The following is a 25,106-nucleotide window of genomic DNA, read 5'->3' as shown; positions in this document are numbered from 1 at the left end:
AGGTGAGGGAGAGAAGGGGGGAGGGGAATGAGAAAGGCCACTAGAACTTGTCGAGACGACACAGCGGACTGTCGTAGACCATGCGCAGATCGATTTTGGGACCTATGAGATCTCGGATGTTCTTGTAGCCGTAGCGGATCATTGTTGGTCTATGAGGAAGAAGCATGAAACAAAAAGACGGCTCGTGGTCATATACTTTTTTCCCGTTCAGATGGTTACTGATAATAAACACGGGGCTCTTTTACATCAACATTCCCTAGGGATCCAAGCTAGACAAGGAAATCGCAATACTCGCTAAACAGGTGAAATTCGCGGGTTGAGTCGTCAGCACTTTGCGCCGACGATGCACAAATGTGATGGGTGATGCTATACTTCCATTGTTTTGACTTGCTGGAGATACGGAATTTTTCATGATGGAGGTGGGAAACTCATATAACTCATGGAAACAGGCCTGTCTTTAGCAGGTGAATGAAAACCTAAGCTACTCATGAAAGAGAGTAAAGCCTTCCACATCGCCATCATTCAAATGATAGAAGGGGTGTATGAATAGGTAAGTGAAGCAGCCCCCCGTGGCGGGATACTCCAGAGATGGCAGAAGAACGTACCGTTCAAGGGAGAGTCCCCAGGCGATAACACGGACACCCTCGGGGAGACCCATAGGACGCAGCATTTCCGGTCGGAAGATGCCCGAGTTGCCGATTTCCACCCATTTCTTCAGACCTGTGCTCCAACAGAAGATATCAGAATGTGGGATGAAGTCTCGCTTGCAATCGAGAATAAAAAAAATGATGCTCACCGGGATGAAAACTAAAGATCTCCATGGAGGGTTCAGTGTAAGGGTTGTAGGTTGGTTTGAAGCGCAGTTGATGCAGCCCTAGATGCGAGAAGAAGGCGCGAATAACGGCCTTGAGGTGACCCAGACACAACCCGTAGTCGGCAAACACGCCCTCCACCTGGTGAAACTCGGCTAAATGCGTTGCGTCCAGCGTCTCGTTGCGGAAGACCCGATCGATGCTGAAGTAGCGCTGCGGCGTAAACTCCTTCTGTAAGGGCACAGAGCAAAGTATGCACACAAAGATAGGCAGTGGGGTCAATTACCCTCCCACCTCACAGGTGTGCGAGACCGTCTCCGTCTGTTATTACTGAAATCATTTCCATGTTAACAGTCTTTCAATTTGTGGACTATTGACAAAGAATTTTCAAGAGTTATTCAAATGCCTCACTAATGCAGATTTCAAGGAGCTGTTTTCAGAATAACTATGCCACGACCTCCTCCGGATCTTCTACAAGTTGGCAAAGAAATAACTTATGCTCCTCCGTGCCTCATCAACTCTTCCTATTAATTGATTCTGTAGGAAGAATAGATATTCGGATTAAAAATCCCTTTTGCTGTGAAGGGAAAGCACGTTACGATCTTCTTCGCCTGACGGCTAAACACGTTCGATAGCAGGATCCCGGAGGAAAAGGGATTACCTGTCACTTATAAACAAAATATCCCATCTGAAGTTACAACACTCAGGAACTACAAAGGGATTAAACGCATCCTACAACTGTTCAATCATTTTAAACTGAATCAGTGGTTATCACGAACTGATAAGGGACGCGTCACATATGTGTGACACCGGTGGCGAGAATGCTAATCTCATTTCTTTTGGCTCTATTGATGGCTACCGGCATGAAATTCGATGCTTAAAAGAAGACCAAAAGTAGCTGGCGAAATGATAGGAAGACAGCTTCAGTTGCTCATGATTCGAACCGTTCGGTGGATCCACATTGCTCTGCTTATACGGTAACCGACACGTTCTTAGTGATGTTACCTCCAGACTTATGTGTCCCACAATTCGAAGACCTCACAAGTGAGTTAAGCACCTAAGGAAATGGTAGATCTAATACAAATGACTTAGAAACAGGCTTTTCAAGCCATCCATTCTAGCAATGGCCTCGATATTGTTGAAAAGCTGATAAAATGCCTCCATTCTAAAGTGGACCCTAATAACCGTTTTTGGCGAGGAGCACTTATTGAATACCGATCTCGAAAAGAAAAATCAGCGCAAGATTTACCGTTGCCGGTGAAAAAGTTGACGCGAAATTGTAGGGCTAGCGACCCCTTTCGATTGGCAGTAAAGGGATGGGAAGGGGTGTTTTGACCCCTAACACAAGACAAAGGCACAACCTTAAAAAAGACTACGTTTCTCATTCCTTCGAGATCAATGCCAGTTTGTTCGACCTCCTCTGTTCAAGGGCAAAGAAAAACTCTGCGTACTCCACTTCCACCTCCGTGGCGTGGTTAAGTAAGGTAATGAAACGCAGTCTAGAATGAAACAGCCGTCCAATAGATTGTCGCTTTCCTTTGCTACAATCTCTGTTTTTCAAGTGGATAGGGACACTGATGTAAATGGTGCAAGTGATCACTGAATGTGAGGAAAGCCCACTGATATCCTCCGAGAAAAGCACTCCCAGTGAGACCTAAGAGGGTCAAACAGGGAATAAAATCAACTACTCAACGCCAGCCAATCATATTTCTCGAGCTAAGACTCCTTCAAACCCCAAAATAGCCATCTGAATTTCGACAGCATGACAAACAACTACCATAGCAGCTGCCTTCGCCGACGCGCCGTGGAGAGAAGAGTGGTAATGATGTCGCGAGGAAGGATCGCAAGCAAAGACAGTCTTCGGAAAACTTCTCAACGAACCGAAACAAAAAAAAGCCGCAAGGCAAAACCAGTTTTCGCACTTTTGAGCTCACCGTCCTGTTTTACGTTTTTCGCAAAAAACAACCGACGGAGGTCTTGAATGATCATGGATGAAGGCAAAATTAATACCCTTTACCCAGAAACGTTCAAGGAAATCGAATATAGAATGAACTAAAATGTTTGAGACCATAAATATTTCTCGAACTAGGCTTAACAGCATGAGATATCCGTCACCGATTTGAGACCATGAGCCAAACACTTCAAGAAAACGAGAAGAGAGTAGATAGAGACGACCGGAGCCACGGTTAGAGTAGCTGAACCTTGCAAGGCGGTGATATTAAGAGTGAGAAGCAACCTAAGTCTTTCCATTCTCCCGAAAGGAGAAGGAAATGGATAGCAACCCCACCTACTGAATGCTTGTAGAACGTGTGCGCGAATCGAGCACAGAATAGCTCCAGTTGATTGATCCAGGATGATCTGGGACAGCCCCATATTCCGATCTGGGTATTGGAAAGTGAAACATCTCTCACCCATCCCCAGTACCATTAGAAAACCGGACAAAGAGACTCCAAGGGAAGAAAATGAAGAGGAAGGGAGTGGAAAGGGAAGACGCCTACCACACCTGCTGTGCCAGTTTGTAAAGCATGCGTGCGCTGACGGCAGTAGTGTGAGTGCGGAGAAGGTTTTTGGCAGCCTCCGACAGTTTCCAGTCGTAACTGTAACCCTTGGAGCCGCACCCACCCTTCTCGTGGATGCGTTTCACTCGCTCCACGTAATCCTTCGAGTAGTGCGCCAGCACGTCCGTTGTCGCGGGATCTAATAGTGATAAGAGGATTAAAAAAGCGACACCGATTTTCGGTGTGCCTCGGCTACTCAATTCTTCACCATCTGCACCTCTTGTGAATCATCCCAAGTAGCTCCGACTGACTCACTCATCCGCACCACTAGTCAATAATTTGATAAAACACGGACATTCCCGACTGGAGCCATCAGTTGAACAGCGAAGATCAGGCTAACGACCCGGCTTCTAAATGGGATTTTTCGATACTATGCGACATGAGCAATAGGCAACAGCAAAAGGAAGTATACTACTCACGTCTTTTTTCGACACTACCTTGTTTGCAACGAAGAGGCTGTATATTTGTGCTTCAAAACGTGACCCTCCATCAAAATGATTGAATAAGCTGCTGAACCAAAATTTGGAATAGAGAGGTATCGGGAATACCCAACACAAAGACGATGAAAGACAGTACGCGAGATTACGACACAGCTCTGTTGGCTTGAATTGCCCTGTAAGGCCTGAAGGACGACGTTTGGGACATGCTAAAAGAACTTAAATGTGGAAGCCTCCTCTATATTAACTTCGTTCCTAAAACAATAGTGCTTCGACCATTATAAAAAAATTCCCCTTTGTTTAGGGACTTTTCTGCTGTTTCCACAATCCCAATTATTAAACTCATTGCCTAAACAAAACACGACTACGTATCCTAAATCACCTTAAATCTTAATTCATTATAAGCAACCATCATTCACCTTAATGGAAAGTAGCTTGGCGTGTACAGTATCCGTTATCAAAAAAATAAAATAAAATTGGAACAAAAACATACCAGACAAGAAAAAGGTGTCATGAGCGTCTCGAGCCGGGTGTTGCTGGGGCTGGAAGAGGCTGTCAAAGTTCCAGAAGCTGGACTCCACGTAGTTGTTCGTTGGCATTTCCGAAAACCTAATCCACGCGAAATGCACCAAGCAGCCGAATCAATGGCGATGAGTCAAAGTGTTAACAATAAGATCAAATAACCCACCCCATATCCATCAGAATTCGGCGGAACTCAGAACGAACGCGCAGGAGAGGATGCAAATGACCACCCTCTGGCGAGACGCCAAGGGCTTTGAAATTGTACTTTTTAAAATTCAGACTTTGCCACAAACCTCTAGAAAGAATTGAAATCATGAGGCATCCTACGTCGCAACCATTTCCGAAGTCAAGTCAGTTTCTTCTTTCACGCGTTTTGTCGTGAAATTCGGACCCCGTTCGACACTATAAATTGTGACTTTCCTAAAGCAATGGAATATTTATAAAAAATCACTTTTCCACAATAAGCTTGCGTTTTTTCAGATCATTTCTTTCACTTATACTGCAGTCTTCAAGCTTTTCAAGACAGGATTGTACATCATCACCGGTGGGTTTATTCTGAAAACAACGAAATAAGGAATGAACACAGTCTTACGAATTTATTGACAATTTGAACGTTAGAGTCATTCTTCGTGACGGAAATCCACTTGGAAGCTAGGGCTTTGCTCACACCCAGCTTTGCATATTTCGAGATTTTCTAAAGGCACCAGTAAGGAGTAAGGTGCCCAACCATCAACTCTGGCATTGGAATGCCCTCATCGGGAATCGCCGAATAGACGACAAACTCATGGCTTCCATGCTTAAGAACGTACTCTCCCTCATCAGTGAGGGCAAGTTTTGTTTGAACAATTGGTTCGGCCTTCACCAACTAGATAGAACATGAGGGTTGGCCTATCAAACCTACTCCATCAATCTGCTGGAGACTTTTGACACCACCAACGACAACTTGATGGTCGACGTCTAATGACTGAGCTAGTTCTAGGGAGTTGATGGGCGACACATTAGCCAACCTATCGAGAATAGTTTGCGCTATATTCATCAAAAAAAACGTGCCAAATCGTCCGAAGGCCGCGGGCTGTGCCAAGTCGCTAAAACAACTGTGAGCAGGCAACAGTCAGATATCCTTGTAGTAAATCTGTCAAATTTTAGGGTCTAAAATTTTATGCATTCAAAGATTCTTTTAATGCCTCAGTTGGATCCAGTCCGGCCTTATTAGACTGGGTTATCTTTGAAGACATCTGCTCTTACAAATTTTCTATTTGGCATCAAATAATGTTCATCACTTAACAATGCAACTTAAACCGCATCACTTTTTTTGCAAACCACTTTTTAAATACAGTTAAAACTTCTTCATACTTCTCATTCGTTTTCCCCAGTTGCTGGGAAACTCACCTTGTCTACCCATGAATAGTATTCTCACTTTCGATGCTCGATTTAACCCTACCTTAAGCCGAAGTTTTTTTTAGATTTCGCTTATTACTTAATTTCTTAACATGTTAACGCAGTTCCTTAGGCCTATTTTCACAATTTATTCATTTTTTGCCTTGGCAGTTTCAATATTCCTCTCTCCAGGCTCTGGTTTCATACCACTAGAATTGGAAGACCAAGTAGAAGAGGTGCCTTTTATTTATAAAGTTTAGTGGATGTTCGCCATTTACCGAGACTCCGAGAGGATCAAGGTTAACCTCCTCCTCAGGGGCTCGATCAGTCACGTGGGCGGAGTAGATTTACCACATTTTACGTAAAAGGCTTATTTAAACAAACTGGTAGTGCATTGCTATCCCTTATAATTTTTTACGCTCATTTAGATAGAGGTTAATTAAGAGATTATTCCAGACTATATTCATTGCTAAACTTCACCACGAAAATCGATACCTCGAAACATGTGCCCCACGCCGGCAATGGATGACAGAAGCACGCAGCATGAAGTCGCGTCGGTCTCGAACGTCCACCTCAAAATGCGAGGTAGTGGAGTATATTCCCCCCTCAAAGCGCCTTTTGGATCCTCTTCCATCCGCGCCTACCGCTGCAGATTCACATCAGCGCATCATCGGGAAGATTGATAGATCAGCTCTGACCATGTACCTGCAGATTCTTGCCAGCAGTGACTACGTCCTCCCCAATTCAGATGCAGATCCTGTATCCCCTGAAGTCAATCAGAAAGTGCCTCACACAAAGAACGCTAAACTCAGAAAATTGGGAGATAGAATATCCTTTAAAAACAGACGTCAATCATTTTTCCTTCCTGAAACCTTGCTTGAAGAGGATGAAAGGCTTTCTAAGGAGTTTCTTTTCAAGCGAGCCCTTGCATTGGGTGCATCAGACGCCGTCCGAGATGCTCTGATCAAACGCGAGCTCTCATTAGCTGATTTTCGACCTCTAAAAGCCCCTTTCGTACCGTACATTCTTAAGGTCCTGGTCAACGCCATCGAAGAAGATTGCAACCGTCAGGGTTGGGATGTCATCTTTAACCAATCTAGCTCCACTCAGCGCGAGTTGGCAGAACTCCATGCTTGCCTCCTCATCCAAAATTGGAATCATCATCACCATGTAAAACGTCAGGTAGGTGAAATCCCTCTTCCCCTCAAAATCACCACACTTCGAGTCCTTCTTTCGGGCTTCAAGCAGAAACCGCTTCACTTTAATAAACAAGTCCTTAAAGAGGTCATTAAGAGACCGCTCTTTGACCTCTTTCTACGTCCGAATCCCAACATCAAGTCCTTAGTTCGTCACACCGCGTTGCCATGTAATCGCACAACAATGGACACTCTGGCATTCATGATGTTCCACCTGCAACACGCTTGGGAACATGGCGCTAATCCCATAGCCACGAAGGGTATTTTGGCGAAGCTCTACGGTCCTCTCTTGGTGAGTTTCTCCGAGCGTCCGGCGATCATCGATCAGGATCCAATGGACTACAAGACAGAGGAGGCGGCGATCCTGGAGGTTGTGCTAGAGGTGTGCAACTCCCAGTTTTGGGACAATCTGAGCATGCTGAAGATGCATTTGGCTTTTGACTCTGACCTGTATGGCGAGGAGGAGAAGACAAAGGAAGAGGAGGAGGGAATAGACTCATTAAATGACTTGAACGTCAAGACGTCGGATGAACCCTCGGAGTATGAGAATGAGGCGTGGTTCTCGAATCTCTTCGCGGGCGATTTGTGTGCAATGAAATCAGCAGCGGCGGAGCCTAAACCGCAATCAGTCATGTGAGTTATAAATTTTTCACTCAAAAGTTCCTGTTTAATGTGACTGTGTGTGTTTAAGGCCACTCTGGAAGGTGCTGTTAAAAGACATCTTCTATGATTTGAATGACCGGTGTAGTCAACAGTAATGTTAAATCCGACGTCGGTTGTATGGAAATGATGCTCGGTGGTCTTAAGGAAACAGTGACAGCATGCGACCAGAAAATGTGTCAAATTAGATGCTTTAAGTGTTGTTCTCAGTAGATTCAGTAGCTATACATCCATTCAAGCCGTTGCGCTGGCCATCTGATGCATCAAGGCTACGTGTGAGATCAGAGCAAAGTCTATCATTGTCCTGAGAGTCTACGCAACGCATAAAAATCCGACAGGATACACTCATAACATCTTCAGTTGGATGAACAGTTGTCCTGGTGGTTGAAGCTTTGTGGTGTCAGAGTCCTCTTTAGCCTGTCAAACTACTTAAGTCATATCAGCGTCTCTCAACTGCGTATGTTCGATTCTTCTACTTCTTTGGCGTCAAAACACCGCCCGTCTACCAAATTCATATTTCTGGCTTGTTGAGACGCTACAGAATATACGAGTTTCAAAGAATCATAAGGAAGTATTGTGTTAGGTATTCCTTGCATAGAATGGATTAAGCCGAATTCCTACTACTACTTCCTTCTGTTCTGCAGTCTGCCACCACCGGTTAGAGGTTAGCCACATCAAAACGTCATCTTTTAGGTGTCATTCTTAATATTTTGCTTTGCTCTTGCACTGAGATCTTGTAGATCTGTGCATGGATCGCAGTGGTGGTTCACCAAAACCAACAACTTTTAGCAGGATGATATTTACTGCACCTCGGTTCCTCTCCAGCCTCCAGTAACATCAATTTCACATGGTTTTTATAAAAATCTACACCTACACTACTTGCGCTTATCAGTTGTGTATGATGTTGGTGAAATGCAGGGCTGGTAGCTCCTCCGGAGGTAATTTGACCCCCTCAAATACGCAGACTACATGCAGAAGCCTTCATCGAAGGTATTCGCTGATCCACCGCAGTGTCAACAAATCCGAATGGTGGGAAAGGTTGTCAGAGAGACGTGTTTGGAGAGTGACGTGAAGGAGTATAGTCCAAAATAGGTATTTCATATAAATTAGACCTAAACGATGCAAAGAAGTGAATTTGCTTGCTACCAAGAAAGCAGAAAGGAAGGATTTTGGAATTGAAAGGGTTGGAGAGGAGAATACTTGCAAGATCAATTTGTGAAGGCCATTCATCGAGGTCAGTTGGTTAGATCGGTCTCAACTTTTAGGACACTGATGTTATCTGCCATCCTTTAGTAACACATCAGCCTCGCAAGCAGGCAGCGACTTCGAGATGGTTGGTATCCTTCTTGTCTCTATAAAAAAACTGATCAGTCAGCAGATTCCATGCGCAATCAAATCATAGCCACCCTATTAAGAGGTTGCATTTTCCTTTCTTGTGTGTCCTACAGAATGCCCTGGGGTAAGAGCATCCTCGCCGACTGCCGTCCGAGGCCGCTCAAAGTAAAACCGCCGAAAGAGACACCCGAGCAGCGAATAGAACGCGCAAAGAAGGACGTCGCAGCGGTGCTGCATGGCAGTGTGCACGATTGGAAGCCACCACCTTTTCATGAGGACCTTCATTGCGGCCCCCCAAGTCATCTGGGTGATGTGCACCTGTACCACGTCTACCTACGACGTCGACTGCGTTCCACATCAGCCATCTTGCGGGACGTTTTCCGGGAGGCACGTCTCCCAACAAGAAAAGATCCGCCTAAGTTCCTGCATGTGCCAGCTCGGGTCCAAACCCACCTCACTTGTCCTCCCACGCCCCCACCTCCTTTACCTATTCAAGAGTCAAAATCTGATGTGTGATAGCTCCCAAGGACTCATTGTGAGGGCTATTGGTGATGTTTACAATTCATTCGCCATTGGTTTACAGTACATTCTAAAGAAGAAATGATTTATTTAAGAAATGATGAAGATTTTGTAATCGTTCTTGAAGCCGGAACTGTAAATCCCCTTCCATATTAATAAGTTGTTTTAGTAGCATATACTACTTTTGTCGCCTTAAAGTAGCACAAACTACAAAGCTTCCCAGCACATTTTGGGTATGGATTACATCACAATAACCGGTTGTCAAAACAGAGTGACTAAATTGAAAAAAAAAAAAACTAGTGAAAGGTTGCATATCTCTTTCAGCTTTCGCTTAATAAAAAGGCGACTGTGTATGTTCAGATACCATCAGAGATTCTCCCACATCCATTGGACAAATAGATGTTTGGAAACTCCATTTTCAAATCTTCGGTAGTAAATGGGCCACTGCGTTCCTAAATTTGTCAAAATTTAAGCAAGTATTTCCCCCGCGTCATAGCTTAGAGGTTTGCACAACTTAAGGTTTTGTCAAAATCAGTCAAGAGCTTGCCACTGGTCTCTACCACTAACGGAAATCTAAAATAAATATTTTTTTTAAAGCAAAAGTTTTTTAATTCATTCAACTGTACAAGGAAAAAAACAAATGAAGTAGTTTAATAAGCCACTACATCAAGCCGATCTCCGGTATTGAACTGATGTCTTCATGGGTGAGTGGCCTGGATCCTATCGATCGCCCAAACCAATAATCAATGGCTATTGACTTCAGACCAGGCGGCTTTATTGATCGATATGCATGAGTCATTGTGGGTGCGTAGAGGTCTGAAGGCTAAATGACGGAGACGACTACTTCAATTGTCTCCTTTTAGATCTCTCTATCGTTTAACTAACCTTGGAGGCATTAGTAAGTGGTTGACCTTGAACTTATGGACATGGAGTGAGTACCAGCGTAATTTCAACCAATCAAAGGGGGTTGGTTGCGAGCACAGTTTCTTAAATTTCTGAAGAAATTAGCCATGAGAGTGAATGCACTTATAAAATTTAGTGGGAAATCTTTTTTTCAGGGGTTTTAGGGACACCCGACAATCTCCTTTGTTGTAAAAATTAACATAACTTGGAATATCTATAGTTTGCAATACCTGGTGAGGGTTTCCGAGAGCTCTTGACTTAGAGGCAATTTATAATCTATCTGGAGATGTAAAAAGATGTTTCCAGTCACTGCCGAAACTCCAGTGATTGCAGTTGAGTGCCAGGGAGCCCAGAGGGAACTAAGCAATTAAAGAAAATGAGGAAAGTAGTGGAATTTGCTGACTTCTAATGTAAGTTACACTCTGTGTTGACGGTGAATTCCACAAGCATTCTGTGGTCGGGGGGCTAACGAATTTTGCTGATGATGGAACCAGTCTGACCTCTTGCCGACTGATCTACACTCATCTAGCTCTCCCTCTGTCAGGAATTGGTGCTTGTGGACCTAGATTCAAACTCTTAGTTGTTGAAAGGTTGACTCTGGTGTGGGACGGCTTTACCCTAGGTCTGGTACTTGACCACCAACTGTTTGCTGGAGACATGAAGCAGTTCCACCCTCACGAATTTGTGGGTACCTCGATTAATCTCGCTTTTGTAGTGACCGGTAGGACATCCAAAGTCTCACGGACATAATCGTGGATTGCCTGATGTCCTCGAATGCTCAAAAACTAAGTGCTTAAACGAGCATCTTCATAGAGGATGGAAACTGTAGTGATCTACTGCGACTGTTCGAAATCTTGTTAAAAGAGCAAGGCTGAACGGTCTCTCCTCACTTGTGACTACCTGCCCTTTTCAGCACGTAAAGCGGTGAATGAAATGCCAACAATTCCATCAATTTGCCTTATATCCGCCATGGCAACCAAGCATCCATTTTTCCATGCAAAACAACACATTTCTGATAGAATGACCGCCAATTTATAAGATTTTATTCCTCGTAGGAGTCAACTCCTTTCCTTCTCAGTTGTCTGTGTATTCCACATGTGGTCGCTGAATGCTGGAGAAGGAGAAGTACTTGGGGCAGGTAGAAGTTATGGATGGAAGGAAAGTATGTTTCTCCTCTGCCACCTTGGCTGAAGGGTGGATCACCTTGCCGACCAGCTTTGCATCGGTGTGAGGCAGGAGGTCCAGATTTGTGGTGTCTAGCAATGGCAGGCACAGAACTTTCCCCTGACCAAAATACTAACCCTACCACTTTACCTGAAAGAAAAGTATTTTCTTATTGTCAATCAAGTTTTGTTCAATTGTGTGGCTGTCACGGAATCATTTGTTAGAACTTGAACAGGTGGAAGGTCAGACCTGGGGTATGGGATATGGAATCTCGCCTTGTCTAGGTCAAGGGAGTAAAGATCTTTCTTTGAACTACCTCACTCGTCCTGGTTCTTTCTGCAGAAGAAGTCCCTCTTGGTAACTTGTCTTTTAGCAATGTTCCATCTAGTGGATAGGTTTCAATCGTAGTTGCCTGACTTTCAGAAAAAAGGAGCTATTCTTAGTGAAATATTGCTCGAGCAGTCCTTCTAACATAAGGGAAGCCTAGGCCTCTAAAATTGAAGCGCCTCGAGCCTTAGACATGTAGAAGCTTGAGTAACCACTGATTTGTTTGCTGACCCCGCGTACTTAGGTCACTTTTCATCACAAGTCAGTTGGCCAGCAAACAATCCAAAAACGGTCCCTTTTTGCAATGTCCATAAAGGAAGTGGAGAACTGTCCGCTAGCTGTTGAGGTGGAGCTCACCAGCCTGGCTTCCACGAATTATCCGGTTATTTTTTTCATTATATATATCAAAGGATTACTGAAAGGTGGTCTTAATACCTTTTGAACAGATTTTTTACTGGAAGCATTTATAACCTTGGAACCCATTTGAGCAGTTTTGAATAACACCGGTTTTTTTTTTCACCAGGCATCATAGGGGACTGGAATTCAAGAATGTACAAAGAGAAAACTATTGCAAGGGATTAACGCGTATCTGTACCTCAAAAATACTTGCAGCGCTACAGGTCTTCCCCAAAATCGTAGTTCAGCAGAACATGCTACTTACTAACGTATCAGCGACGAGCTAAAGTCTACAAGCCTAATTTGGCGGCTATGCCCTGTGAAGTGGCTTTCTTTGCCAAAGAAGAATTGAATGATCTATTTGAAAAGATGACACTCACCTGTTACCGCAGTGCAACAAGTTTTCGCAAGAGAAAAACTTGTTCCCTTCCGAAAAGACGTCGATTCTCCAAAATCAGTAAACGCCGCAAATTGGTATTTCTGAGAGTGAGCTTGAATTCCGCTGAACTGCCAATAGGATAAATCAAGAAGCAGGGCCTTGATGCGAATGTCCCAATACCCAATAAGCATAAATAGGCAGGGAGGTACGGCATGGATTTACGTGATGGCTAGCTAGCTGGCTGCCGGAGTCTGCCAAAGGCTCAGGATGGTACTGCTGCCTCTCATTTGTTGTCCATGCTTGACTCTGTAGAATCATCAATGCACATTTAGGGCAAATCTGACCAAAGCAATAGCCAATCAGGAGGCGCCGAGTGAAAGTTCGACCTTCTAGAATAGGTGAGAGTGCGATACGGAAACCAGAGCACCCAGAATAGCAAAACAGAAACAATTTCTGGAGCTGAAGTCATCTCCAGTGGTAAATATATCTGTGCAGTGGTAGTGAGTGGAGCGTTGACTTGCTATAAGGATGTGTAGCCTACGCAATCCAACGACAAGTAGGCACCCAGAGTCTGCTGAAGGAGGAACAGACATTCCCGTTTATTATTCACTGGACTCAAGGAAGTCCTTGGAAACTCGAGAACCCCTGACCAACCTCTAGGCCCTGGTCCTTATCACTCAACCGTTGTGGAGGAGGAAACTCGAAAAGGGTGCATCCTCTGTAAGTAGAGTGAATTCTTGAACTACCAGCTGCACTGCTTCCACTGTGTACCCTTCCACCTCTGATATCATACCACCAGGAGGCGTTCTGACAATCAGCTGCTGGATTTCAACGAGGTGTTCCACAAATGCAAGAGAAGCCTTCATATTTAGTCCTCGAATTGATGAGTATTATGGTTGAATAGTACATTGGGTGTTTAAAGATTCTTGCAGACGATGACATGGAAGCAGGAGGATTGCAATTCGCATTCGCCAAAAGCCTCTAGCACACTTCAGTGAGTGAGTACCTAGCTGCTTAGCCACGGCTCAGTGGAAATGACATTTTGGAGGAACGATGCACGTCTTTCAAAGAGGGCCATCCGACTGCATATCTGGGGTGTCAGAAACCATCTCAGACTTGGAGGTGCGTGACCAGCCGGCAGCCGCTTGAGGCACTTCCTTGAACACTCACCTCTACGAGTGCAGATCCGTGTGCATCGGACTGATGCATGGCCTGGCATGATATGCACGGTAGACAAAAAATCTACACGTGGAAGTTGGAGCATGGGAGATTATCACTGGCTTGAAGGTGACTCTACTCAAAGAAGCCAGAATTGTCCACTTTACATAATTACACCTGACAAAACTTGGGAGCATCCTATTACGTCCAGAAACCAAATGGACGTCCGAAACACTGACACCAAAGTAAAAGAGACCATTTATAAGTGGTTTGGTCACATTGGCAACTTTTATTTTTCACCGAAGCTTTGCATGCTAAGAATAGGATAAGAAAAGGTTAAATTCCACCATGGGTCCCTGTCCGATGCGAACACTCTCAAGGCCTCTTCCTCCAACCGTCTACTTTCTGCCATGTAAACTTCTTGCTCCTGTTTTTTAAGAAGAAGTTCTCTTTGTCATTGATAAAAACTCAAACACGCTAGTAATAAGTACCACTTTATTCTTAGGATCTGAGGTTTGACAATTAAGAGCACCTCTTTGCCATTCAACTTTTCGGAAATGTTCTACAACTGGAGATCTTTAGATTTTTCTTCCAGTGAACATTCATCAACTGTCAATTTTTCAAACCCTTCCATGGAAGATGTGCAACTATTTATCGAATCAAAAGCATTTTTATTTAAAATTGGCATTCACTTTGATGATCATCCATGTAGGCACCGATGCGTTGATGGGCTGACTTCGGTGGTCGAGGGAAAGTGGAGAGAGGCAATTGGCTTTGTGTGTACAACTGTGAAGTATCAACCAAGTCTCCTCGCGAGGGTCTGGTAAACGTTGTCAATCCAATTGTTTGTGGGGTTTCCCCCTCTAAAGCCATCTAAGGAGGGGTAAAGATTACTTTTCAACTAATTCCACCAATGGGGTATGAATTAGCGGTTCAGCTCCGAATTTCTAGCCAATAGGAAGCCCAACCTTGAAGCTGTCCAATCAGAAATTTCTTTGACAAATTATGAATAAAATGATTGGTTGAATATGTTAAGGCTACAATTTTAAACATTTCTTAGATCAGGATTACTTAATCACATCCCGATCAGTGTGGATAACATCAATATCTCCTACGGTCTGAGCCGCATGCCAATCTGTTTTGCCATGATTTGGTCGGATTTGATTACCATGATCTCACTGTGAAACAGATAAAAACACGATGAATTTTATTCGATATTTACGTGTATTTTAAATCGGAGCATGCTGTACAGCAAGCCAAAATGATACAGTTATGTTGTGTAACCTTTGATCCTAACATATGCGCATTTTCTGAAAATGGCTGCGTTCAAACAAATGACCGAACTTCGTGTGATTTTCCAGAAAAATTGTAACTTTAAGTTGTACGGTGTGTCAATTAGTAAAATTCTGAAAAGTGGAACGAACAAACGCTGTGATAAAGTGACGTTCAGTAATTATACCAAGGAAACCTCCCATCTACAATGGGTGGCTAAATTTGAGGCAGACTTGATCCAGAAGGTTTTTTGCAGAGATATCAGGCCTGAAAAGCCTTGACATAAACTGGACATAATGCTTCCTTGAGAGCTTTCTTTTTCGACACAGACTTCTACTAAAGACGAATGTTATGCAGAATTTGCCTGCTGTTGAATATTCTGTGGGCTTCAGTGCTACCTTTCAAGTGCAAACCTCATTGACACACTTTGTCTTTTTGTCACTCAAAATGTATATCAAGGCTCGTGGCTACCAAAGCAGAAGAAAAGAGGCCACGAGAGGTAAGGATTTTGGCACCCGGACATTGTGCAGGCACTTCAGTCTTGCGGGTTCTACTTCTCTTCTGTGGTATGACCTTAGGGTCATGCTGGTTGCCTCTCAGCCTTTCTCTACGCCAGTATGGTCTTCCCTACTCTTCCAGGATAGTAAGACTCATGCCGCTAAATAACGGGCCTATTTACATGCTGACGTCTTTAAATCACAGCCTTAGAAATGACTCGAGGTGGTGCATGGCAAAGGCCACAATTTTGCCCGCAAATTAGTCGCCTCAACAAAAAACAGACTCACCAATCCACGCTTCACTCGAGCATATTCACTGCTTTGGCTCATGTTGCTGTGATACTCAAAGTCTTGGGACCATGCCTCCAGAGGAGAGAAGAGTGTTTTTCCAGAGCAGTAGACTTTGGATCTGGATTTCTGATACCCCTCTATCAACTGACGAATCCTCCTCCTGTGACGGGACTTCAAAGGCAGAGGACGTGATCTTACAAAGTGATTTGATAACGGACCAGCACTTGAAAATAGGCTAATGTCTTGGACATTCGAATAGTATCTGGTTGTACACTAAATGGAGTACATTTACTTCAAACCGACACATTTGAGGCCATAAAGACGAGAAGTGACATATAAGGCATAAAAACCCATTTGTTTTAATGTAGAGCAACCCGCAGTATTTATTCGCTCATCTCAGTGGCTAAATGAAACATGGAAGTCCTCAGCACAGAAGGACTTCTCAGAAGAGTTGGACAATCCTAGAATGGCATCCTGCACTTGTCAAAGGGAGAGAACCGGCTTAGAAGCAATCATCTGCTAACATTTCGAAATAGCTCGTTTTTAGGGACTCGTCTTTTATGGATAGGTGTCAGTCAGTTGAGCGCCTTCAAAGCTGTCCGTGGGTTCATTTTTGCATATGACCACTGTGCACCTTCCGTAATTCAAGCAAGGAAGTTAAGTGTCATACGTGTGAATTCAAATACCCATGCATGGTCTAAGTTTATTCTTTGATTATGGAATAAAGTTAGAAATACTAACAAGAGCTAATTACATAGTATAGTCCGGCTCGAGCTCTGCCTCGGGTGAGAGGCGGATTAGGGTTGAAGTAAGGCCAAGGAGGTGGAAGGACGTGGTGCAGAAAGGCAACTCAAAAGAACATTTCACCTCTCTGTGTTGCTCTTGAAGCAGTCACGAGGCCACAAAACTGCCGCAGACACACGGATGCACAGGTGGACCGGAGCTGGCAGCTTAATTCCACAGATGAACTTAAGTAGGGTGAATGATCAGATGCTGGAGTGGAAAGGGATGTTGACAGAGAGCCGAAATCTCCACCAACAAGACGTGAGCACTGCCTCTTTCTCACTATTGCGAGACCGGATTACCTCTACTGGCGCGAAGCCTGCCACAAGACTGGAGTCGTCACAACTCTCTAGCAGTGAGAATCATTGAAGGAGAGGAAGGTCGTGCAGATCGCTGGATGGTGTGGGCGACTGTGTGACAGGAGAGCGACATCACTTCAAGGTATTTACGTGTTTATTCACCTGGACTTCCTTCACACCTCATGGATCTTGATCGCCAATTCAGTGTCATTCCTTCCGCGTTCATGTCACGTCTGACCTCAGTCCATTAGTCATCCAGTATTAGTGGTAGCTCGTAGCTTCCTTATTTTGAGGGAACCTCAAAATGGCCTTCCAAGAATAACTCGAGACTTGCAACCAAACACACACACGCCTCGATGACCCAACTACCAACTTTGACAACGAAAGAAGGGCAGAAAACAGACATAGAGGTAGAAATCTGAACGCTAATTGGCATGCCTTTGATTATGTCTCCTACTCAAGCCCAGTTTTAAGCTGGACACTTTGTCAACAACTGTGAAGAGACGGTGGACCCCATTCTACGAAGTGGCGTTGGTCAATTCCTCTGGTATACTGACACCAGTTGTGGAAGGGACATCACCTTATGGTTCACGCTCCAAGTTCAAAGGTGCTCAATGGAGGTGATGCTTCCACCGAACCGTGACGCAGTCAAATGCAGTGCTGTGGTCTTCGTGGAGCTATGGAAGGGCATGCACATTGCTGACGTAAGTATGCATGAGCTTGTGGGCTACTGGCATGTTCGGAAGACCACGCAACAGAGCAAAGCGCAAGCACATCCTGTGCAGACTCAAGTGTCTACGTGGTTCAACCTTCACAGAGTCAGACGAAACACTAAACCACCCCACGGAGATGATCTGTGGAGGGTCATCTTTTGTGAATGCGGCTTCATTTCCTCCCCATGGAGTAAAGTTGGATGTAAAATTCTTCGTTTTGTTCTTGTGAGTGTGTAGAGAAAAGCAAATGAATGGGGCCACCACGCGCTTCAAGGGAACCTCAAAACGCTGAAGTACTCTATATAATGGGAAAAAAAGGTGAGGAGATGGATAGAGGAGCATTGACGCTGATCAAGTGGATGGATGAGGGAGTTAGCGAGGGGTGGAATGGAGTGAAGGCACCATCGCGAATTCGTGTAGCATGTGTCAGCACAACAGAGCACAGGCCACCTAATGCATTATTCAAATCACCTGTCAGAGTTCAAGCACCAATTTTTTTAAAAAAAGGAATTAATTTATGTGAAATCCCCATCTATGTCGCCTGTCGAAAAGAAGTGAAGAAAGTTAAGCAGATGCAGCATGTGAAGGGAGTTAACGCCCCACTTGGGGCAGGTAAATAGTTTGGTCCGATTTCCAGAAAAGAAGACAGAAGGCACCCTCGATTTTATCCTCGGACCATTAGAACATATATTAAATTTCCTTGAACTGAGGACAAAGGGTACACCGCGAAAGGGACCCAGTTCTTCGTTAAGTGGCGTGATCGAGTCTCCTCTGACTCCGAGCCCGACCTCGTCTGCGAACGCGCTGATTGGCTGGCGGCAATCGCATTCGCGAGATAAGTGGAAATGAACTCTTCCTCTTCTGTTTCTCAAAAGAATTCTGGAAGTAGCGTTCCGTAATGTGCATGAATCTCTATAGACATGTCTTAGACAGGACGGTCAAGTGAAACCTCAAAAATGTGATTCCGGGTGTCTGCATGACCCAAAGAGATGGGTTAGTGGTGCTGACTATGTCAAGATGATGCGGCCGTTGATAAATTTAGCAAGAAAATTTGTCAAAAAGTTAAAGCAATAGACATTTTTAGACACTTCTTTTATTTCAAAATCCCTAAAGCCGCGAAATGCCTTGACAGCCCCTGCCCAAGGCGTGGCCCCGGAGACTCATGCACATTACGGCACGCCTTGAGGGACAACGATTGGAGCACCAAAGCATCGTAGAGCCATTTGACACACGATCAAACGAAACCACGCACAGAAGAGCATAAAAGACTGCAGCGTGTACAGATGCCAACAGCCGGCATCGAATTGAAGGTCTAGTTAACTACACTGCACCTCTCCTCCCCCTCCCCCAAAGCTTTTACGCCCTTCCACGGGGTCCTCTTCAAAAAGTAAAAAAAAAAGAAAGAACATTTGACACCTGTTTTGATGATCAATGCATGAAACCAACTAGACCTCTCGGAAAGGGAAGGTGACTTTACTCCTGCAGTCTTGTTGAAAAATTCAAACCGATTTACTTACCCACCGAGAGTACGGCCTAGACTTTCTCCACACACACTATTCACCGCATTCCCTCCATTTCTTTTTGAGAGATGTGGTGTATTTGCATAAAAAAGCGTCTTTTTTTTATTTTCAAAAAGCTTTGCATCTGCCTGTGAACTCTGACAGGTGATTTGAATAATGCATTCGGCAGCCTGTGCTCCGCTTTGCTGTGCTGTGACATGGTCTACAAATCCGCGATGGTGCCTTCACTCACTCATTTACTCACGAGATCCATATCGTTTGATGGTTTTAATGAATTTCCTTTTCTTCTTTCCTTCTTGTCAACTTTTCTAACTTACGTGAAGTACGCCTACTTTGCATAGGACTGACGTTCAATTGGGGCAGGTGATGGTTCTGCCTATTTGTTTTTTTTTCTCCACATCTACAGAAACAAATCAAAGGATTCTACATCCGACTCTACTCCGTAAGAAGGAAATTGAATCAAGGCTTTCAAAAGTTGATCCTCCACAGGTCATTTCTGGAGCGTGCTCTGGTGCCTTTTCTTACTGTGTGAGTGGTGAACTACACGGATACTTGAGTCTTCACAGGTTGTGCTTGCGCTTTGCTCTGTTGCGTGGTCTTCCGAACATGCCAGTAGCCCACAAGCTCATGCATACTTACGTCAGCAATGTGCATGTCCTTCCATAGCTCCACGAAGACCACAGCACTGCATTTGACTGCGTCACGGTACGGTGGAAGCATCACCTCCATTGAGCACCTTTGAACTTGGAGCGTGAACCATAAGGTGATGTCCCTTCCACAACTGGTGTCAGTATACCAGAGGAATTGACCAACGCCACTTCGTAGAATGGGGTCCACCGTCTCTTCACAGTTGTTGACAAAGTGTCCAGCTTAAAACTGGGCTTGAGTAGGAGACATAATCAAAGGCATGCCAATTAGCGGTCAGATTTCTACCTCTATGTCTGTTTTCTGCCCTTCTTTCGTTGTCAAAGTTGGTAGTCGGGTCATCGAGGCGTGTGTGTGTTTGGTTGCAAGTCTCGAGTTATTCTTGGAAGGTCATTTCGAGGCTATGTGTGCGGGAAGACCCAGAAAGTCCGACGAGCCGTTTACGGAAGTGGCATGAGAGAGGAAGAAGTAGCATCGAATTGGTGATTGAGATTCATGAGATATGTAGGAAGTCTACGTGGTCGAACACGTAAATACCTTGACGTGATGTCGCTCTCCTGTCACACAGTCGCCCACACCATCCAGTGATCCTCACGATTTTCCTCTCCTCTACTGATTCTCACTAGCACAGGTTTGTGACGACTCCAATCTCGTGGCAGACTTCGTGTTAATAGAGTCAATCGTGTCTGGCGATTGTGAGTGAGAGGCTGTGCTGAAATCTTGTTGCTGGAGTTTTCGACTCTCTGCCAACATCCCTTTCCACTCCAGCAGTAGAATAATCACTCTTCTTTATTTCATCTGTGCATTTGGTCTCTCCGCTCCAGTTCGTCTGTGCACCTGTGTGTCTGCGCCAGTTTTGTGGCCTTGTGACTGTTTCAAGAGCAATAGAGCGCAAGTGGAATTTCCCCCTCCGTTTGAGTGACATCTAGGTGAACAAAAATGTAGGCCAAAACGCGACTTCATCAGCCCAGCTTCTTGAAGTCCTTTTGTCCGTAAAATAAAGTTGCACTCGTCCCTCTACCTGTGCTTTCCTTTAATTGTTTACCTAGTTATTTTGCTTCTTTAGGCTTATCAGATTAGACCCAGTGCCGCTGAATTGATATGAGTAGCCAGTACGAGAGTTTGGTTGATTTGGAAGTACACTTTTTAGCGAATTTACTTAATAAATCAAATTTTATTATCGCCTTAAAAGTCAGTTTTTAAAATTAACACGTAGTTGTGAGCATGAAACTCCTGTTTTTTCAGCAAAGTCTTTTAATCCCAAAAGCATTAATCTTCCCTTGGATGGTAACCCCTCTCGACTTACCCACTCCTTAGAAGAAAGTTGTCAATCCCCAAGCGTCATTTTTTCTAATTTTACGAGTTTTATCAGTTGTCTGTTAAGCCGAGGGTGGTTGACACCTACACCGCTATCGTCACATATGTGTGACAACCCAATTTTTGCGCCTGACTAGGACGCCTCAACACATTTGTAACGCAAATGCTTCCATGGGCTCACGGTAAAGACCGACTACGCAAAACCGTGTCATAAAGTTGAATTGACTTGAAATAATGCGGAAAAAAGTGCATTCTCCCTTTCATGGAAGTGACACGAGGTCCGAAGAAGAGCAGACCATCTGGTCAGTCGTAGTGGTAGGCTACCAAACCTAGCGAAACGATGGTATAATTAGGATTAAGACTGAAATATCTTCAGCCTAAAAAGTGCGCCGACGTACTGTTTCAACAGGGGCATTGCTTTTTATGTTGAATTGGAAGCTCGCCTTTGGTGACACAATTTGGCCTCGTTCATGATCCAAAAGCTCTCACTTGTGTCAAAGAGTGTCCAGGCTTAAAAGGGTAGACTAAACGATGGACTTCAAAAGTGGCGTTTTAAATGATCTAATTGTAGCCAATGCAATGTAGACTATGTGCTGAGGCGCATGTTGTAGGTCAGTTCAGCTTAGATACCGTTTCCACAGGTGGAAGTCGTGCCACCTGCCTGAATGTAACAATGTTTGGTGATAATCGACCTTTCTTTTCCACGAAGGTGTACAATCCAAACCGAACTTGTATTTGCAGAATACTTCGGGAATGGCTTTTTGATGAGCTACGGTGGTGGAACCTTTAGTCATTAAGGCGAAAAAAGATGTCTAGGTTGAGTGGTAGAAAGCTCTTAAAGGGAAATGGTGGTGAAGGGGTAACTTGGGTGTTGTGTTGCCGTCATTATATGCCAAATGGCAGTAAACGAGCTAATAATCCAACTTTCTTGGGTCAGTACTTCGTCAGAAATGCAAAGCAGAAGGTACCCTTCCATACTAATGCCGTAAGTCGAGGAATGCACACGTAACGCGCCTTCCTGAGCCTGCTTTCAACTCTATCCCCTACTTGAGGATCTCGACGCGAGGTAAGTGACCCCGTAAAGAGTGATTGGGATGGAAAATAATAAGCAAGCGGTTGACAGATCTAACCCCCCCTCCCACCAATGGACTTAGCAACGAAGACTACGGACTGATTTTACTACCCTCCTGTAGGGTCCTCTATTGGATCTAAGAGATGGCTTCAAGTCTTTTAGATTGAAATCGAGGAGTGACCCCATGAAGACGCTTCGACGTTAATAGACCTCATCGAAGGAATGACATCTGCGTCCCTTAAACCTTTTTAGCAGCTACACTTATTTCTCTCCTCTTTTTGTGGTACTGCTAGCCATTCTTCCTATGGTCAATAATGTGGTTGCATGAACAAGGAGGTCAAGGTCACCTTTAAGTGGGCGATGGAGGTAGTCCATCCCAGGAGGAGGCAGACGATGACGAAGGCGCCACAGAGTATCACAGTGAGGAGAACTATCTAGCAAGTCAAATACAAAGCTACGTAGTGGTTTTAACGCAGTGAGTTTTCTAGCTTTATTTTTCCACTATTGTATCTAGCGGTGAGGTGTCCCTATCGGCATATTTACATTTTTGTCTGTGCATCTTAAAAAAGTTAATAATAACCGCATTTGGCAACGGTTAACGGAAACTTAATATCCAAGCTTAATTTAGGTAATTTTTTGCGCGAACTTTAACGGTCAGGCGAGTAAATACGATTAGTGTGAATTCAAATATGTTAGATGGCGTTAGTAAACAACATGTAAACGATAAAACAAATAAATTGAATCTAGGCAAATACAGAAAACAGACAGGTAAAAAGGCAAACAATAGGACAAGCTAAGAAAATAAATCCAAAACAATACATAAGGGACGAAACCTAAGTGCAAATAAGGAGGTAATATGGATGAGGGGAAATTTAACAATATGCGTCAATGAGGCGCATAATTATACGACATAATCTGCTATTTTAGAGTAAAGGTGTAGAATTTTTACTTTTTTGAAAAAAATCATGTTAATTAAACTAACTTACTGATCACCAACTGATTCCTAAGTCGAGATGTTTTGACCCTAGCTTTCCTTTCAGTTAAAAAAGGCAAACAATTTTGGGTTTACCATAAGATTCGGCCAAGACGAACAACTTAGGTAATTTCAAGAAAAAGCACTACAAAGTGGTGAGGAAGGCAAATTTCACCACAATTTACTGACGCGTATGTGCCAAAAAAGAGGAATGACAATGTTTGACTATCTCCTAAACTTACTTCCGGTGTCCATTTGAATTGTTTGAACTGAAAACTTTCCGTTGAAGTTGCCGGCACTGTCACCAATGCATCCCGCACAGTTACCGCTGTTGACAGATTTTCCTGAAACCATATATTTGCCTAATGCCTTACTGTGAAATAGACGTTTTGACTCAAAAAAGGAATTCCGTGGATAATTAGCAGCAGCAAAAAAAAACGAACGAAGAACTTACCGCCACAGTTTTGTCTCCTAAAGTGTCCATGGACATACTCAAATTCGTCGGTTCCTCCGAGGTCACGATAGGATCTCCAACTGCAGTCATCGACGGTTCGCCTTCTGAGGCCTCGCTGAATGTTGTGACCCTCTCAGTGGTCACATCGACATCACTTGCCACGGTGATATTCATCGTGCTACCTAAGCAGCATTCACTTCTCCGAGGAATTGTTGGGACCGTGCTTAGCCAGGCGCGGTGATTCGAATTACGGGATTCTGATTGGTTGGTGTGTGCAGCTTGACGCACAGAAATACTTCTGATTTATTGGAAGGTTTGACTGCGATCACTACCTTCGCATGTGTGTGTGCATGGAAGTGCTATCGCAGACACTGTTTCTCTCTTCTACCTCTGCTCTTTAACCCTTAAAACGGGAGGATTGATAGATGGGGCCAAAAGTGGGCCGGAGTTCCTTTCTCCTCAGAGTCCAATGGCGTCCACTTAGTTTAGAGTTTGGTGTGTGCTGACAGCTTTCCACATAAGGGATACAACCGTCCCATAGTTCAGGTTCCTTGTAACACAACTACTTGACCGACTTTTTTAAGATGAAGACAAAGTAATGATATGCTATGGATTTAATTTGCCTCTTGATTAGCCTTACATAAATTTTATCACCTTATTCACGCTACGTTGAGGCACCAACACGTCCAAATCAGTGCAATCATTGCATTTTACACTTTAGTCAGTGGTTTGGAAAGGAAGGCTATCTCTAGTTGACAGCTTTGATGATGGTTTCGCCGATGGTGGCGGTGACGCTGAAATGGATATAAGTAGTAGCCAAATCGATTACTCGTAAAATTGATGACAACCCCTCAAATGGCTTACCTTTCTTGCCTTACTGAATACACTTGATTGATGCAAGGACATCTTACGTGAATTCGAGCTCATATTCTCTCGTTCAACACGTATAACCAGAAATGATACTGAACCAGTATTTCCTACTTCAAATGGTTGACGTCCATGCCACGGTTGAGCTCTTACAAACCCTTCCCGTCAGCAGTGATTGGAGGTGACAGCCCACGCGTGCAGTGATACACCCTGTCTCCTTCGATTAACTAAAACCTACAACCCCAACCCGCGGAAATTGACTCCTGTCTATTGAAGAGTAGATAGGACCGTCTATTAGTGTCGGTCCGGACAGCTGTGGTCCTCAAACCACAGCACTCAACTGACTCCAAGGGGCCTACGGTTCTCCAAGGCTGGTATTTCGGCCATTTGCCGGGTTGGCAATTTTAAAGAGATAAATGCTTAAGCGCAGCCCTCGAAAACCCGGATTTACCTTTTCCATTAACGAAGTGTTATCTGTTCAATTGTGAGACAACGACTTCTGCTACCATGATTGACTCTAGGCCCAGAAGACGGGGTCATAGGGCGGTCAGAAGACAGGCTTCCTGTGCATAGGACTTTGTGTCCAAAAGGGGGTATCATTTTCCTAACATTGTCAATGTCAAGGCCTTGAATTGGACATCTTCGTATTGCTCACACATA

The 25,106-nt window shown here is 44.2% G+C and overlaps 4 protein-coding genes across 4 annotated transcripts; 1 reads left to right on the top strand and 3 right to left on the bottom strand. All coding sequences in view use genetic code 11, as the record gives it.

Moving 5' to 3' along the window:
* Nucleotides 1-40: 40 nt before the first annotated feature.
* EGR_06391 (Phenylalanyl-tRNA synthetase alpha chain B) lies at nucleotides 41-5,365 on the bottom strand (the record flags this gene model as incomplete). Its single annotated transcript, XM_024495640.1, has 11 exons — nucleotides 41-149; nucleotides 606-720; nucleotides 797-1,043; nucleotides 3,316-3,509; nucleotides 4,301-4,416; nucleotides 4,496-4,624; nucleotides 4,657-4,749; nucleotides 4,781-4,884; nucleotides 4,922-5,023; nucleotides 5,057-5,194; nucleotides 5,231-5,365. The coding sequence occupies 11 exons, from the start codon at nucleotides 5,363-5,365 to the stop codon at nucleotides 41-43; spliced, it is 1,482 nt and encodes a 493-aa protein (XP_024349916.1).
* Nucleotides 5,366-6,249: 884 nt separating this feature from the next.
* EGR_06390 (hypothetical protein) lies at nucleotides 6,250-9,413 on the top strand (the record flags this gene model as incomplete). Its single annotated transcript, XM_024495639.1, has 2 exons — nucleotides 6,250-7,535; nucleotides 9,011-9,413. The coding sequence occupies 2 exons, from the start codon at nucleotides 6,250-6,252 to the stop codon at nucleotides 9,411-9,413; spliced, it is 1,689 nt and encodes a 562-aa protein (XP_024349915.1).
* Nucleotides 9,414-11,393: 1,980 nt separating this feature from the next.
* EGR_06389 (hypothetical protein) lies at nucleotides 11,394-19,847 on the bottom strand (the record flags this gene model as incomplete). The annotated part of the gene is made up of 8 exons (XM_024495638.1): nucleotides 11,394-11,575; nucleotides 12,587-12,713; nucleotides 12,808-12,891; nucleotides 13,127-13,159; nucleotides 13,240-13,406; nucleotides 14,436-14,616; nucleotides 15,801-15,974; nucleotides 19,758-19,847. The coding sequence occupies 8 exons, from the start codon at nucleotides 19,845-19,847 to the stop codon at nucleotides 11,394-11,396; spliced, it is 1,038 nt and encodes a 345-aa protein (XP_024349914.1).
* Nucleotides 19,848-20,153: 306 nt separating this feature from the next.
* On the bottom strand, nucleotides 20,154-23,753 carry EGR_06388 (hypothetical protein; the record flags this gene model as incomplete). Its single annotated transcript, XM_024495637.1, has 3 exons — nucleotides 20,154-20,276; nucleotides 22,500-22,586; nucleotides 23,580-23,753. The coding sequence occupies 3 exons, from the start codon at nucleotides 23,751-23,753 to the stop codon at nucleotides 20,154-20,156; spliced, it is 384 nt and encodes a 127-aa protein (XP_024349913.1).
* Nucleotides 23,754-25,106: the final 1,353 nt, after the last annotated feature.

The sequence above is a fragment of the Echinococcus granulosus genome, assembly GCF_000524195.1.
Source record: "Echinococcus granulosus chromosome Unknown EG_S00056, whole genome shotgun sequence".
In the NCBI taxonomy this organism is placed as follows: domain Eukaryota; kingdom Metazoa; phylum Platyhelminthes; class Cestoda; order Cyclophyllidea; family Taeniidae; genus Echinococcus; species Echinococcus granulosus.
The sequence above is the reverse complement of the archived record's forward strand: the minus strand, read 5'-3'. Positions and strand labels throughout refer to the sequence as shown.